We start from the raw sequence: 16,973 nt of genomic DNA, 5'->3' as shown, positions 1-16,973 counted from the left end.
GGCTTCACTGGTGAATTTTCCCAAACATTTTAAGAAGAATCAACACCAATCCTTCTCAAACTCTTCCAAAAAATCAAAGAGGAGGGAACACTTTCCCAACCTCATTTTCAAGGCCAGCATTACCCTGATACCAAAACCAGAAAAGGACACTATCAGAAAAGGAAACTACAGGTCAGTATCCCTGATAAGTACAGATGCAAAAATTCTCAATAAAATACTAGCAAATCAAATTCAGCATCGCATTAAAATGATCATACACCATGATCCAGTGGGATTTATCTCTGGGATGCAAGGATGTTTCAACATATGCAAATTAATCAATGTGATAATCCAATTAACAGGATAAAAGAAAAAATCATACGATTATTTCAAGAGGTGCAGAAAAAGCATTTGACAATACTCAACATCCATTCATGATAAAAACTCTGAACAATATAGGCATAGAAAAAACCCAACTCAACAAAATAAAGGCCATATATGACAAGCCCGCAGCTAACATCATACTCAATGGAAAACTGTTGAAAGCTTTTCCTCTAAGATCAGGAACAAGACAGGAGTGCCCATTCTCACCACTCCTAGTCAACATAGTATTAGAAGTCCTAACTGGAGTAATCAGGAAGAAAAATAAATAAGATGTATCAGAACTAGAAAGGAAGCAGTAAAATTGTCCCTATTTGCCAGTGGCATGATTTTATATATAGAAAATCCTAAAGACTCAAAAAAAAAAAATGTTAAGACTTAATCAGTAAATTCAGTAAAGTCACAGGATACAAAATTAACATACAAAAACCAGTAGCATTTCTATACACCAACAATGAATTTTCTGAATAAGAAATAAAATAAATAAATTCCATGTATAATAGCATCAAAAAATACTTAGGAATACATTTAATCAAGGAGGTGAAAGATCTCTACTCTGAAAACTACAAGACATTGAAAGAAATCAAAGAAAACACAAATAAATGGAAGGTATCTTGTGTTCATGGACTGGAAGAATTAAGAGTGTTAAAATGTCAATACTACCAAAAGCCATTTATAGATTCAATGTAATTCCTATTAAGATTCCAATAGCATTTTTTTACAGAAGTAGAAAAAAACACTCCTAAAAGTTATATGGAACCACAAAAGACTCCGAGTAGCCAAAGAAATACTGAGAAAGCAGAAAAAAGCAGGATGCCTCATACTTCCTGATTTCAGGCTATATTATAAAGCCATAGTCATCAAAACTGTATGGTACTGGCATAGAAACGGACAAAGAGACAATTGGAATAGAACTGACAGCCCAGAAATAAACCCATGCATATATGGTCAACTAATATTTGACAAAGCAGCCAAGAATACTCAATGGAAGAAGACAGTCTTTTCAATAAATGGTGCCAGGATAATTGCATATTCTCATGTACTAGAACGAAACTGGACCCATATCTATACCACTTACAAAAATTAACCCAAAATGGATTAAATACTTAAATGTAAGACCTGAAACTATAAGGAAACAGGAATAAAGCTCCTTGACATGGGTCTTGGTAATGATTTTTTTGGCTATGATACCTAAAGCACAAGTAACAAAATCGAAAATAAGCAAGTGGGACTACATCAAACTAAAAAGCTTCTGCACAAGAAACCATAAAAGTGAAAAAACAACCTATATAATGGGAAAAATATTTGCAAATCGTAGATCTGATAAGGAGTTAATATCCAAAACACATAAAGAACTTATACAACTCAATAGCAAAAAAACCCAAATAATCCAATTAAAAAATGGGCAAAGGACCTGAATAGACATTTCTCCAAAGAAGATACACAAAAGGCTAACAGATACATGAAAAAATGCTGAACATCACTGGTCATTAGGGAAATGCAAACGAAAAGCACAATGAGAAAACACCTCATGCCTATTAGAATGGCCACCAAAAAGACAAGGGATAACAAATGCTGGTGAGGATGTGGAGAAAAGGGGACCGTTGTGCAACGTTGGTGGGACTGGAAACAGTATGGAGGTTCCTGAAAAATTAAAAATTAAAGTACCATATGATCCAGCAATTCTACTTCTGGGAATATATCTGAAGAAATGGAAACACTATGTCAAAGAGATATTTGCACTCCCATGTTCATAGCAGCATAATCAAGATATGGGAACAATGTAAGTGTCCACTGATGGATGAATGAATAAAGAAACTGTAGTATGTATATGTGTGTGTGTGTGTGTGTATATATATATATGTATATGTATACATATATATTATATACATATATATACACGCACATACATATATACATATGTGTGTGTGCATATATATATGTGTGTATATATATATATATATATATATATACACACACACACACAATGAAATATTACTGAGCCATAAAAAATGGGAAATCCTACCATTTGCAACAACATGATGGAACTTGAAGGCATTATGCTAAGTGAAATAAGTCAGACAGAGAAAGCCAAACACTGTATGATCTCACTTATATGTGGAACTAAAACCAAAACAAACTCATAGAAAAACATATCAAACTTGAGGTTTACCAGAGGCAGAGAGTGGGGAACAGGGAAATTGGATGAAGGTGGTGGAAAAGTACAAACTTCCAGATACAAGATAAATAAGTACTAGGGATGTAATGTACAACATGATGACTATAGTTAATACTGCTGTATGATATACAGGAAAGTTGTTGAAAGACTAAATCCTATGAGTTCTCATCACAATTTTCCTTTTTTCTCTTCTTTTTTATTGTATCTTTATGAGAAGAAGAATGCTAGCTGAATCTGTTGTGCTAATCATTTCACAATATAAGTAAATCAACTATCATGCTGTAGGTCATAAATTTATACAGTGATGTATGTCAATTATTTCTCAGTAAAGCTGGGAAAAATGAGCTAGCGATGAAAGGGAAAACCACAGATTAAAAAAATTTAAGAGAACCCAGCTATTCCCTTCTTGGTATATATCCAGAGGACACCAAAACATTAATTCAAAAAATATATACACCTCTATGTTCACTGCAGTATTATGTACAATAGCTAAGATATGGAAACAACCTAACTGTCCACTGATGGATGAATGAATAAAGAAATTGCGGTATATATAGACAATCGAATACTACTCAGCCATAAAAAGAATGAAAGCCTGCCAGTGTGACAATGTGGATGGGCCTTGAAGGTATTATGCTAAGTGAAATAAGTCAGAAGGAGAAAGACAGATCCTGAATGATTTCACTCATATGTGGAATCTAAAAAAACAAAACAAATGAACAAACAAAATAAAACAAAAACAAACTCAGAGATATAGAGATTAGATTAGTGGTTACCAGAGGGGAAGGGGTTTGGAGGGTGGGCAAAATGGGTGAAGGGGGTCAGCTGTATGGTGATGGGTACTAACTACAGTTGTGGTGGTGGTTACTTTGTAGTGTATACAGATGTCGAATTATAATGCTGTAAACCTGAAACCTATATAATAACAAAAAATTTGTTGCAAAAGGTAGATCTTATTTGGATTCTGATTCAAACAAATAAAGTACTACTTTATTTTATGATACTCATAAGGCAATTGAAATATTGAACAATGACTGGCTATTCGACATTAAGAACTTATTGTGTTTCTTTGTTGTGATATTGTTGTTAGGCTTTTAAAGTGTTTTTTAGAGATACACTCTGATATACTACAGATGAAATGATTTGATGTTTGGGACTTGCTTCAGAAAAATATGGGAGGCGGAGGAGTGGATGAAGGTAAGGAAGAAACAAGATGTGTTGATAATGGTAGGAGCTGGAGTACATGCGGTGCATTATGATATTCAGTCTTCTTTTTTTTTCAAAATTTTTATTATTTATTTATTATGTTTATTTTTGGCTGTGTTGGGTCTTCGTTTCTGTGTGAGGGCTTTCTCCAGTTGCGGCGAGTGGGGGCCACTCTTCATCGCGGTGCGCGGGCCTGTCACTATCGCGGCCTCTCTTGTTGCGGAGCAGAGGCTCCAGACGCTCAGGCTCAGTAGTTGTGGCTCACGGGCCCAGTTGCTCCGCGGCATGTGGGATCTTCCCAGACCAGGGCTCGAACCCGTGTCCCCTGCATTGGCAGGCAGATTCTCAACCACTGCGCCACCAGGGAAGCCCAGTCTTCTTTTTGATGTTGGCTATCATTTTGATATTGGCTAAAGCCTGACATAATATTTATTAAATTAGCCACTGTTTATATTTAAATGCACTCGTTACTCCAATAACTTACTACTGTCTTTAAGTTATTAACTCCACCCATTGACGAAGCAGACCACAAGGGCCATATTCTGAGCATGTGTAGCCTGCTAGGGCTGTGACTTTAGGCAACTTGCTTACCCTCTCCCTCTTGTCCCATCTGCACAATGGGGATTATGAGAGGGTCTACTTGATAGGGTTATTGAGAGGTCACCCAAGACAAAGGATTTAGCACAATGCTCTGCAGCAAGGGAGTGTCTGATAAACACTGGCTGCCAATTACAGTGAAAATTTCTGAGTTTGCTGGTTTCTTATTTTGGTAACTGACTGCAGTTCTTGAAAACCACAAGCCTACTGGAGAAGAAAATACAGGATTCTGGATTTTAATTAATCCCAGACAGCTTTTTACAAGTAAGAAAATATACTGGGTAGATTGATATGAATCCACAGCTCACAACTCTTCAAAGACCGATAACGATACGACCCTTCTCTTATGGTGGTCTTTCCCAAGTGGGAAATCACGTGATTCCCTCAGAGGCAAAGCCTGAAGCACAGCACGTGGCTTTCAGCCCCCCTCTAGCTCCGTCTTCTGGTTCTCTGGTTCTGTGCCACCTGAGAGTGTTCTCTCTGGAACATGATCGAGCCCCTGCCCACCTCTCTCCCCATCTCAAATAGTCCCCCTGTGCACTACATTCCAGCCACACTGGCCTATCTTTGTCCTTCAAAAACACCTCGCTCTTCTCTTTTTCTGCCAGGAAAAGAATGCTCTTTTCCTGATTTTCACACGGCTCCTTTTCATTCAAGTCTCTGTTTAAACATCACCTGCTGAGGAACCTTCCCTGAAGGCCCACCCACCGTTGCCCCTCTTCCTCAGTATACAACACATTTTTATTTTCATATTAGCACCTAACGCTGCTTGATATTTTCTTGTCCAGGCTGTGTTTATTATTTCGATCCCCCAGTAGAATAGGAAGTCCACGGAAGAGGACGCTTGTCTGCTTATGGACCACTGCCTCCCTAGCTACTAGAATAGTTCTTGGCACGTACTAGGAACTCAATAAATACAGGTTGATTTAATGCATGCCGAAATCCAGGAATCAATAATGGGTTGAAACTGAAACATACCAACAGCGTCAGAGAGTCCGTAGACCCTTTGGCCATAGGCATCTGTCTTGTCCCAGATGAAGGTGTAGGCCAGGTTGGGAGAGGCCTGGAATGACTTCTGGAAGAGGTGCCCCTCTACAGCTACCATCAGATGAACCTTGATGAGGTTCAGGGGCACCGTGGACTGGGTCATGGTGATCTTCAGCAGCGACTTGTAGCCTGCGGTCCTGGAGCTCAGGTAGCGAAGTTTCACGTTGGAACCAGGGAGCTCAATTTCTTCATGAAGGACCTGGAGAGGAAACGCAAGGTAGATACACTGCATCAAAGGCACCACGGCAGCTGGGCTGCTTAGAACCCAAGGCTACCTGTCTGCTACCACCCTCACCAAAGCATCACGCCTTACGGGGGAGTGCAAGAACCACTTTCCATGGCCGAGAAGAGAGAAAAAAAACCCCCAACAACCGAAACTTTATCCTGCACTACGGAGCAAAGTGGCTGAGGTTATGATTTTTGGATTAATAATTATTCTTGGTCACTGTTGTGTTTCTTTTTAAAACCACGCTGTTGGCAAAAGATGTAAATAAGAACAGCAGGCTTTATTGCTAGTTGCATGCAAGGAGGCCACAAGAGGCTGTAATTATATGAACCTGCAACTTCCATCGACAATTGCTATAAAGCAACAGGGAGGCAATAATGTAATATGCCCTCTGTCGTAACACCGATGTAGATCATTAAAGCGCCTCTTATCATGTATCTCTGTGACTAACAGGAATGAAAAGCAATTTGCAGGTGGGTTGCACATATGTGTATTGTTTTTATTCTATTCAAAGCTCCAGTGACTGCCAAAGTCTGGAAACACCTGGAATGTCCAGGAGAGATTCAGTTTTCTCTCCAGTGACTACAAATTCTACTGCGTTCTTGCTTTTTGTCCCTCCCCCTTAATATTAGTTTCTGGCTTATCCAGGCAGAGAGAGATGGTGGGCGGAAGTCAGCCAGCCAGTTTGGGTCAGGGCAGTATTGAGAGTCCCACCCTGGTACCCGGTGCTCCTACCTGGGTCTCAGGCACGATGGGATTCTGCCCAGGGGCAGCGCTGAAGAAGGTGGACAGAGGGGAGGAGATGATGATTGGATCCGGCCGGACAAAGCCACTGAGGTCACAGCTGGGGATGGAGTTCTCCTCTGTCTTCATCACCAGAGTGTCCATGGCATAAAAGCTATTCCACGGCAGCCACACGGTACGCTCTTGGCTCATGAACGGGGCTCGCTCAAAGTGCAGGGTCAAGGAGGCGCCGCCATTGGCGATCAGGTCAAACCTGGAGAGGGGTTAAGTGAGCTCACTGAGAGGGGTGAACTCACCTGCAGACCAGGTAGGTGCTCTGACCTCCAGGCTGAAGGCAGTGGGAGGGACAGAGCAGGCAGGAGAAGAACATGGATTTTGTGGGAACCCAAACTCTACCACTTACTAGTTGTGTGACTGTGGGCAAGTTGCTAACCCTCTCTCAGCCCCCGTTTTTTCATCTGTGAAATGGGAATAATTATACCGATGTCACGGTGTGGTTGAGAGGATGAAATACTGTGATGAATTCAAAGTAGGGGTCAGCCGACTCCGCCCATGAGCTAAAGCCGGCCCACAACCAGTTTCGGTAAAAAGTTTTATTGGAATCCCAGCCACGCCCATTGATTGGCTTATCCTCTCCAGCTGTTTCTGACCTACAGTGGAAGAGCCTGGTAGTTTTAACAGGAACCATATGGCATCAAAGCCTAAAATAGATACTATCTGGCCATTTACAGAAAATGTGTGTCCCCCTCCTCCCCCCCCCGCCCCCGTGTAAAGCATTTAGCATCGCCCTAGGCTAATAGGAGTCTTCACTACATCGTGGAGTTACAATGATTCGATTCTAGGACACAGGGAGGGGCTCATGAAGGCTTTCTTTTCATCAACCTGTACTGTTTCTGATTTTTTTTTTTTTTTTTTTGGTTTCACAGAACCTTAACTTTTTTTGAGATACAATTGACATATGACATTATATTAGTTTCAGGTGTACAACATAATTCGATATTTGTATATATTGTGAAATGATCACCACCATAAATCCATTCATCACCACACCTAGTTACAATTTTTTTTTCTTGTGCTAAAAACTTTTAAGATCTGCCTCAGCAACCTTCAAATATACAATATGGTATTAGTAACTGTAGTCACCATGTTATACATACATCCCAGGACTTATTTATCACTAGAAGTGTGGACTTTTTAACCCCCTTCATCCATTTTGCCTTGTTTCTGATATTTTTTTCCAAAACACAAATTTATTTGGCATTTGGATGAAATGGTTCTTACTATTTCTGATATTTTTGACAATCGTTCTTAAACTATATTCCTGTTTTCCTCCAGAGCTGGATGGAAGTGTATTACTAGTAAAGTAAAATAAAGGTAGTTCTTCCCCAATTAATGGAAAAGAACGTTAATGGAGAGAAGTCTCTCAATTTTGTGCTTTACTCCTCCACCGGGATCTCAACTCTTTGAGGGCAGTGGTACTCCCTTGTATACACTTCAGAATCCCCAGCAACTAGCAGAGTTCCTGGATCACAGTAGAAACTCAATGAAAATATACGGACTCACTGGCTTCACTGAATTTTGGTAACACTTTTAGTGTTTTTCAATAGACATAAAATGAGTGAACATGGAACACATGACTATTAAGGTAAATATCATGGTGGAAGAGTTTATTCTATTAATTTGTTTATATTTTATTTTGGGACAGGCATGCTGCTGGGGATGCTTTTTTAAAAAAGTTTATTTATTTTTGGCTGCATTGTGTCTTTGTTGCTGCACACGGGCTTTCTCTAGTTGTGGCGAGCGGGGGCTACTCTTGGTTGCAGTGTGAGGGCTTCTCATTGCGGTGGTTTCTCTTGTTGCGGAGCACGGGCTCTAGGCGCGCGGGCTTCAGTAGTTGTGGCTTGCGGGCTCTAGAGCGCAGGCTCAGTAGTTGTGGCGCACGGGCCCAGTTGCTCTGAAGCATGTGGGATATTCCCAGGCCAGGGCTCAAACCCGTGTCCCCTGCATTGGCTGGCAGATTCTTAACCACTGCACCACCAGGGACGCCCGGGGATGGTTTTGTATAGGGTACAGGAGAGTCAAATGTTTTGAAGTGAAATTGTTCCTCGTTGGGATGATAGCATCAAACCACCCATATCTGTGGCACACACCAGTACACAACAGATTGTGGGATTCCTCGGAGCATTTCCAAACACATCCTGTGACTTCCAGGGCTTTGCTACCTGGACAAGCTGAAGAATCACCGATCCATGAGGTTGGATAGATGAGCTGGGAAGTGGATTTAGGCGATAATTAGTCAGGAAGCAGCTGAGAGGGATGGGGCAGCATAAGGTGGGGAGAAACATCAGACCAAGGACTCAGAATTGTCCTCTGGTGTCGTCACAGGACTTACAGGGCAAGAACACTGTCTTCTAAGAATGAACAAGCACCGAGGCAGCTCGGCATGGTACACCTTCACAGTCCTAGTGCTTTCAGCTAATTAGAACTGCCTGCACCTAGTGAATACCGAGAATATTTGGTTTCAGAGGTGAAAATAGGAGGACAGGGCTACTGTGGGCTGGTGATTTTTGAAACTACCTGCAAGGCTACCTTAGGACATGAGGAAAAAAGACCAGATTCTTCACCAGAGAAAGGCAAGATTCACAGCACATGATACGTTTATGATTTTCCAGGTTCCGGTTTTATAGAAAAAGTGTTGCATCAGATTTACATCAACCGTCTCCTCTTTCATTTGGGATAGAATACAATAGTGTGTCTGTGTGTGTTTTAAGGCTAGGGTGGGTGAGTTGTTTGCCCTCTTCCCACCGATTTCGTTTCTTCTTTTTATCTTTTTCTTTAAATTTCAAGTCCATGCCCAACGGATTAAGGAAACGACAGAGCTTTCATCTTGGTGACGGCTGCATGGGTGCGGGTTTTCAATCAGAAGATAATAGGGAAAGGTTGCCTCCTTCACACCGCAGGGTGACGGCTAAATGTATCTAATTAGGCTTCTCTGATTACATCCCACCCCCTCAAAACAGGAGCGAAAATAACACAACTCCTAAAGCCACAGATGAAAGCAGAAGGGGTTCACCACAGGACACTGTGGCATGTGGGTCCTTGTCACCCTGCACTGCCTTTGATTTAAAATAAAATAGGAGTGAGGTTCCAAGAGCTACTCTCCCTTCCTTCTGGCCTCCGCCACACGCAACACCAACACACACAAAAGCATTTACCTGCCATGGAAAAAGCATTGCTGTGGGCAGCCCTGGAGAGGTTGGCCATTCTAGTTATTTTCCAGTTCTGAGACCATACTAAAAAAAAATATATATATATATATATATATATATATATATATATATATATACACACACATGGGGGGGGATTCTCCCTAGAGATCTGGCCTGGTGGGTCTCCCCCCAAGTCCACAAGGGGGAGGCACGTGGTTCCAAGCCAACAGCACCATCTGTCTCTTTGCAGCCTCAGTCCTAAGTAAGTGGAGCCCCACAAAGCTACTTACGTGCCATCTTGGCGGGTAATGGTGTAGCCGTATTTTGGATACTTGACAAAAGACACGTTCACACCAATCAGGGGAGTTCCATCTGTAGTTACTACTTGGCCTCGGATGAGAGAAACCAAGCTGAGAGAAAGAGAAACACAAGCTTTTGAGCCCCAGGCAGGAGAACAAGGGGACAAGGGGGTGTCGTCGCGTTCCCCTTCCCCATTGCCCCCCACCCCTCATCCTCATCTGGTCCCTAAGGCAAGGATGAGACCTTTAAACATGAACTTCTGGCTTCACACGAGCACATCTCAATGAGAGATGTGGGCCAGAGGGATGTCTCAATGCTGGTGTTCCCCAAGGAACAGTCTGGGGTGAAATCCACGGGCAGCGTCTTCAGTCACTCTGCAGGGCGATGGGGTCCCCTGTGCACATTCCCTCTGCCCTCAGCCTCACTCCATTTCTTGATATCACCTGCCTTTTGCTTGGCCCGAGCTTCAGGCTGCCCCTCATCACTCATGTTTGTGCCTTAGCCTGGCACGGAGAGTATTATCCTCGGGTGAGAGCTTCCCCATCTGCCTACTCTTTTCCTTTTTTGGCTGTGGAGGAAGGCACTGTTACTCTTCTCCTCCAGGCTGGGATGACAGAGGGAGTGGGGGTTTGGGGGGTGGGAGCACATAAAGGTTTTTTATGAGGCTGGGACATATACATACATGATTTTTTTTGTTGCCCTTTAAGAGCAAAATTTCTCACAATCCATGGCATCCTGAGGAGAAGAGAACATTAGAGAATTTTTTTTTTTTTTTTTTTCTGGTAGAACTATCTTGGATTCTGGATCCCGTGTAACTATGTATTTCTCTCACATCAAATTCCTGCTACCAGGATTTGGGGCAGGGGAGCGGGGAGGTGGTATATACCTCTCAACTTTTTGCCACCATGAGAGAAATCCCCCCTCTCTCCAGATCATATTAATTAGAACTTTCCCAAAGATGCCAGCATTCAACCAGCTCCTTCTGGGAAATCCCATAAAGCAATAGAGATGCCAAAATAGTCTACTCAAAATCCATGCAGAGAGAATGCACACGCCTCCCTTCACCTGAATTCTCCTGACTTCATAGAGAAATGGGCTAATGAGAAGTTCCATTTTTGTACCAAGTTTCCAGCCTACCAGGCAGGTTTGCAGCTGTATTGTTGGCCTTCAAGCCACTGGGCAATTTGGCGAAGGCAGAGAGGTTCTCAGGCGTCCAGATTCTTGGACACACTCCCAATTTCTGGACCAGGTAATAAAGCTGACCCGTTCTTTGCCAGAATCTTGTCCAAGTCTGCTCAATTTTTGGAATGCACTTATTTCTGCAGTCCCAGGTGAACCAAAAACTGGAAGACTGCTCTCTCCAAGCACCTCTCTTTTTATTAGCAATCCCCCCAACTGTTCAACTCCGACCCCTTGATGATCCCAGGAGGGTTTAGACTGTTCCACTGACAGCTCTAATTGTCTACTACTGGCTGCCTAACAAATGAATTCCATTTTTAGCTGGTTCCAACCACAATGCTACAGTCTTTTGAAAGTGGAAAACTAATTTATGAAAATAATTCTTTCATTCAATTCCATTTCCTTATCTTAGCTCAGACTAAGATTTCTTTCAGGCCTTCCTAGACACTATTTTAAAATCAATGATGTGTGTTGATGACCACAAGGTACAAGCTGCTTGTGATGAGAAAACAAAATTGGGAGTACATCCCACAGTGGAGTATTTTTCCCCTCCATTTTTTATACAACTGTTATTTCTTTTAAATCATTCCTGTAGCATAAGACTTTGCAGAGTGCCATAGGAATAAAGAGAGCTGGGTTGCCTGTGATTTCTACCCTCTATTTTCCTAATTCTTCATTGCTGCTGGCTTCCTATCGTCTCTAGGCAGTCAATTTGCAGAAAAGATTCAGCTAAGACATGCTATCAGTTCGTTTCTATTTATGATTATTGGTGTGTAACAATTATCACATTATCTAGATAGTGAGATCTGCTCTATAAATTATAGTGGTGGAGTCCAGGCATTTTAGTTATTTTTGTATGCCATTATCTAGGGGAAACGCCTTCTTAGAAGTCTTGAATTAAGCTCTTTTTTACTCCTAGCTTTGTCTTTCATTATTTGTCAGAGGATAATGCACTGAAATTCACATGCTTGGTGAACTTCAACCTATGTCTTGGAGTAACGTTTTGCATTTCTGAATTATGGATCCAAGCCGACATGCTGGAGCGTGGGCTCATTTGGGTGGTGCTATTGATTGCCACCTTCAGAGCTTCAGAGAAGCTTTCTCTAAAGCAAGCTTCTTTTGCCCAGATCTCTGGGGCTGGTATAGTCTACCAAATATTCTGGAGTCCCTGCCTGCTCCCCTACATCTTGCCTCTAACTCAGGGTGCCTTCTGGGAGTGGTAACTACTGGTGAGGAGGATAAGATTGATTTTCAAGGCACAGGTGAAGAAAGAGTATGAAGAGGAGATGAGGAAATTACTGGATTTAGGGTAGAAATTATAAAATGTTAATAGGAAGCCAACTGAAACAGAGCACGAGCCTTTGAAAGATGCCCTTACAGTATAAGCAAACTGTATGCAAACCTCACCGAAATGCTTATGGACTAGTGCAAGGGCCTGTCATGAGCCTCTGGCAATGGGAATTATGTTCATAATTAAAAAGAAACATACCTACACGATCCCTGTCCCAGAACTGGGATTTAATAAGCAGAGAAAATATTTTTTTTGTTCCGAGATCTGTGGTTTATTTTTTTGAGGGTTACTCATATTAAAATAATATTACTGCGTGTAGTATAATCCGTACGTATTAATTTAATTTTAACAATCAAGAAAATAAAGTTTGAGGTTAAATAACTTGCCTAACATGACACAGCTAGAGGGTGTCGGGGGCTGAAATAGACAAGGGCTGAGATTATTTTTTTCTTTTCTATTTTATTTTTAGTAAAACCAGAACAGAGAGAGGCTAAAGTTGCTGGCCCAAGGTGACCTCATTAAGAACCCTCATAGTCAAAGAGCTGCCAGGAATTGGGGCTGCACAGTTTCCCAGAGAGTTCTAAGGGGCTGTAGAATTAATTGGCTGTACCATTACCCACCACCTCCCCATCCCACCCTCACCAGGCTCTCCCAGGGAGGAGCGGAGTCTCAGTCATGGCCTGATGATGTTTCCTCCCCAAAGTCTAATGAGGGGGGCTCCAAGATAATCACTTATAAAGGTAAGGGCTCCTCTAAGAAGTAAAGTCTGGTATTTCCTTCGTCAGCGAGAAGCCTGCTTAAGCAGTGTTATTTCCCGAGTTGCTTCAGGGTCTGCCCAGACCTAAGTGAGGATGAAGAAAACTAAGAGAAAGATGGCATGAAGAGGGCTGTCAGAGGGTAAGGGGGCAGGGACAAGTTCCTAGTTCCTAGAGGTGCCCGGTTCTTATTTCTCCATGAGAAGAGGCGCCCCCAAGAAGATCACACCCACCATCCTCCCATCTGCGGACACCAGCGTTATCTGGACCCAGTCCGACCCAGAGTGAGATCAGAGATGTGCAGGCAGGCCTGAAGAAGATCTCTGCCTCTCCCATCCTTCCTTCCACCCTCAGAATCAGAAACAGTGCCTAGAAGACAGAACGGGCCAGGGGGTATCTCAAAGCCAACTCTTCCCCTTGCTTTGTTCTCCAGGGGTACACTTCTAACCTGCCCTGGGTGGGGGGGGTGGGGAGAAGAGGCCAAGCTGATTACAAAATAAATCCAGAATTTGCCTCTAGAATATTCATAAGCCTCAAATTAGCAACTGAGAGCAAATGGAAACTCAAGAGAAACCCCCATCCCACCCCCACCCCCCGCCATTTTGGAATGAGAAGGGGACACGCACTGGCACAATGCCTAGCACAAAGCAGGCAATTAGCAGATGCAACTGATGGGGCGGGTGACTGTGAGGATTAGAGCCAGTCTACTTCAAGTCTCTAGCTCATCACAGGCGTTCAATAAATTCTAGCAACTGGCATCATCTTGACTCTAAGATGCCACAAATGGTAAGTTGTGTTATTAAGTTTGTAACTGCTTTTGAAAAACACTCTGTTGAATGAAATATTTCAGTGATGATCAAACAAGAGCCACAATGAGAGGTATTCTAAAAGGAGATTTAATGTAACAATAATGTCATAAAATAACAGATCATAAAAATGATCTAGAACCCAGGCAATCGACAGGTGTCTCTAAGCAGGTTCTGGGTTGCAGGTGGCCAAATCCCATAGAGGGACCAGGACCCTGTTCTGGAGCTTGACCCACAGAGACGAAAGGGCCGTCTATGAACCAGAGCAGGGAGCTGCTCCCATGGGGTAGTTTCCAGGCCAACTAAGCCCACAGAAAAACCAGGAGCACTTCCTCCTGCTCGGACAGGAAGGGAAGCAGCGACCTCAGCCACCTGCGGGGACAGAAGGGTGCCTACCTGCTGTTGAAGGGGTTGTCTCCAGGAATGATGTGGGTGCTGTCTTTGCCGGCCAGGAGCTTGATGCGGTCGTAGAAGGACTTCACTGCGGGTGAGTCTGTCTGGCCCTGCTGAATGATGTCCAGGGGGTCCCGGGAGCCCCGGCACAGCAGGCTGTTCTGACAGGCTGACTGCAGGCAGCAGTCGGGGTCCAGGCAGTCCACCAGGCCATCTGGAAGGGCAGAGACAGAGCCAGGGGTCAGCAGATTTCATGGCACAAAGCTGCTTTGAGATGCTAACACCTTTGTCCCGAGCAGCCTCAACCCTTCCCAACGGTCTGAATTGGCAGGTTTCACACAACACGCCTAGTATAATTCCACTATCTACTCACAGGAAATAAAAGACTGAAAGGAAATAATTGAGAATGCAGACAAATGGTTATCCCCAGGTAGTAGATTAGGGTGTTTCTCTCTTTTTCTTTCTTGTATTTTTCTGGAATTTCTACTTTTTCTATCGTGAGCAAGTATTATTTGAGTGGTCGGCAATAAAGACAAACACGTTGCTCTTAAACAACATAGCGCAAAAAAATTAACCTGTTGCCAGATCTCAGGGGCCTGTGCTAATGGGTGTGCAAGTCATCAAAATGCATGGGATTCCTTAAATCTTGCTCTAATGGAGAAAAGCATTCCGTCCCTTCTCCCTCTAAGCCAGGGAGGGTACTGCTGACTAGTGAGTGGGAGAACCAGGGTGATGAGTTTGACATTTTCCAGGAAATGTGGAGAAATGGCTTTAGCTTGAGCACCCACAAACTGAGGCATTAGTTTCCCCAATTGCTTCTGGAACTACCTTCCCCATACCTGCAGGACTTTGAACATTCTGATTTATTTGCCTAGATTCTTGCCCCTCCATCTCTTTCCTGAGCTGATTCCTATTCATCTACGCTTCAACAAATATTTGAGTTCCATCCCTGTTCGGGAAATAAAACAGGGAACAAAGAATGTTGGTGTCTGTCCTTAAGGAGCTGACAGTATAGTGGAGGAAACAGATTATGACTCATCCTTTAAGACCCAGACTAGGTGTGGCCTCCTCCAGGAAGCCTTCCTGATGATGCCCCGGCTAGGTTAGCTATTCCCGTTCTGTGTGTCCCTGAGTCAGAGAACGGTTCCCAGAGAATGGTTTTCCATCACAATCCTGTGGGGAGAATCAAGGGCTTACCCCAGACCTCCCCCGGCACAGCTTCCAGGAGCAGGTCCTGGAGTCTGCACTTTAAACATGATTCTCAGGTGATTCTAATGCACAAGAAATACTAGAAACCGCTGTTAAAGCCAACTTCCTTGTACTAGAATTAATTGTCTCCGTATGCTTGCCTTCCTGTCTGGAAAATGAGCTCTTTGAAAAGAACAGTGTCGTATTCGTTTTTATATTCATGCCTCGCTTAGTGCCAACCATGGAATCAGGCACTCAACAAATGTTTGTTGAATGAGTAAATGACTGTTTCCCATTCCTCACATGTCTGTTAGGGCTGAGGATGGGGGTGTTTAGGGCAGTGTTTGCTCCTTAGAATTCCTATTAGAATGGATTAGTTAGCCAACCCTTCTTCACTCTGCTGGGAATTGATTGAATACACAGTGTAGGAGCTTGGAGAGTAACTTGCTTACATGTAACTCCTTGATTTGATAGCGAGGCATTTTGGGGCCATAATTAGCATCACAGAAACATGCACTCCAACCCTGGGCTGTGACTTGACAAACACTTGAACTGGAACGCTGAATCAGAGGCCTGGCTGTGTGCTTTAAATTTACTACAGTGTAATTTTTTGGCATTACCCTTTACGTTTGGTTCCACTAATGAAATTGAAATATTTAATTTCACTAAAGTTCCACTGTAATTTAGCAATTAATGTACAATGATTTTAATGCATTACTTTCTTTTTAGCAAACAAACAAATTAGGAGGTTGCGTGTTCTGCTCGGCTTTAAATTACTAAAACTAGCCTCTCATTTTCCACATGGGCAAATGTTGCTCGTGTCCCTCGTAACACATTTAGATTTACAAAATTTTCTGGAAACGCAGACACAGGAGGGTGAGCAGGCACGTATGCTTGAAATTTAGAGGCTTTCAAAGTCATGGCTCTGAGCACCTCAGCCGGATGTGCTGGTTGAATCGGGTGCCCCCCAGGGGCCCGCAAATCTCAGACCCAAGAAACGGTGCTGGAGAATTGTATCTCAGCAGCAGAATGATGCTGAGGTACCATTTCAGACCCACGTTCAGATCATCCAGTGGCTCCCAGGGTCCTTGGCAGAATGAGAAAAAGAAAAGAATAGAAAAAAAAAAAAAAAAAAGGCAGCGTATTCTGCCTCTACCATCGCCTTCTATGGACCGCCTTCATTAGACAGAAGGAATCCACCACGGAATGCCTGCTTCAGATGTAAAAATATCCTGCTGAGACATGTTGGCAGTGCTTCATCCAGACGCTGCAGAAACTTCTCAGGTGAGAAGAAACCCGCTGTTATTAGCACTATAGAGTTCTTTAAGGCCACCGGCCTCTTCCCATTAGGAGTTCCATCCATCTCTGGTGGCCTTTTCCTCCTGAAGCTGGGAATGTGCCATCTCCCACCCCCAACCCTTTCCCACCCACTCCATACAACCAGCTTGAGGGCCTCACGTCAGGATCGAATAATAAACTACGACAGGCTTGCC

The 16,973-nt window shown here is 43.1% G+C and overlaps 1 protein-coding gene across 4 annotated transcripts in view; it reads right to left on the bottom strand.

Annotated features, from left to right (window-relative positions):
* Nucleotides 1-16,973, bottom strand: part of TENM2 (teneurin transmembrane protein 2) — a 998,550-nt gene that overhangs the window by 89,840 nt on the left and 891,737 nt on the right. For all 4 annotated transcript variants that reach the window (XM_059917647.1, XM_059917648.1, XM_059917649.1 and 1 more), the window contains 4 exons: nt 14,296-14,506; nt 9,859-9,978; nt 6,351-6,612; nt 5,321-5,588 (listed from right to left, as the gene is read on the bottom strand). In XM_059917647.1, the coding sequence (XP_059773630.1) occupies nt 5,321-5,588; nt 6,351-6,612; nt 9,859-9,978; nt 14,296-14,506 (861 nt within the window). The remainder of the gene's footprint in view (nt 1-5,320; nt 5,589-6,350; nt 6,613-9,858; nt 9,979-14,295; nt 14,507-16,973) is intronic.

This window comes from Balaenoptera ricei, chromosome 3 (genome assembly GCF_028023285.1).
Source record: "Balaenoptera ricei isolate mBalRic1 chromosome 3, mBalRic1.hap2, whole genome shotgun sequence".
Lineage (NCBI taxonomy): Eukaryota > Metazoa > Chordata > Mammalia > Artiodactyla > Balaenopteridae > Balaenoptera > Balaenoptera ricei.
The sequence above is the reverse complement of the archived record's forward strand: the minus strand, read 5'-3'. Positions and strand labels throughout refer to the sequence as shown.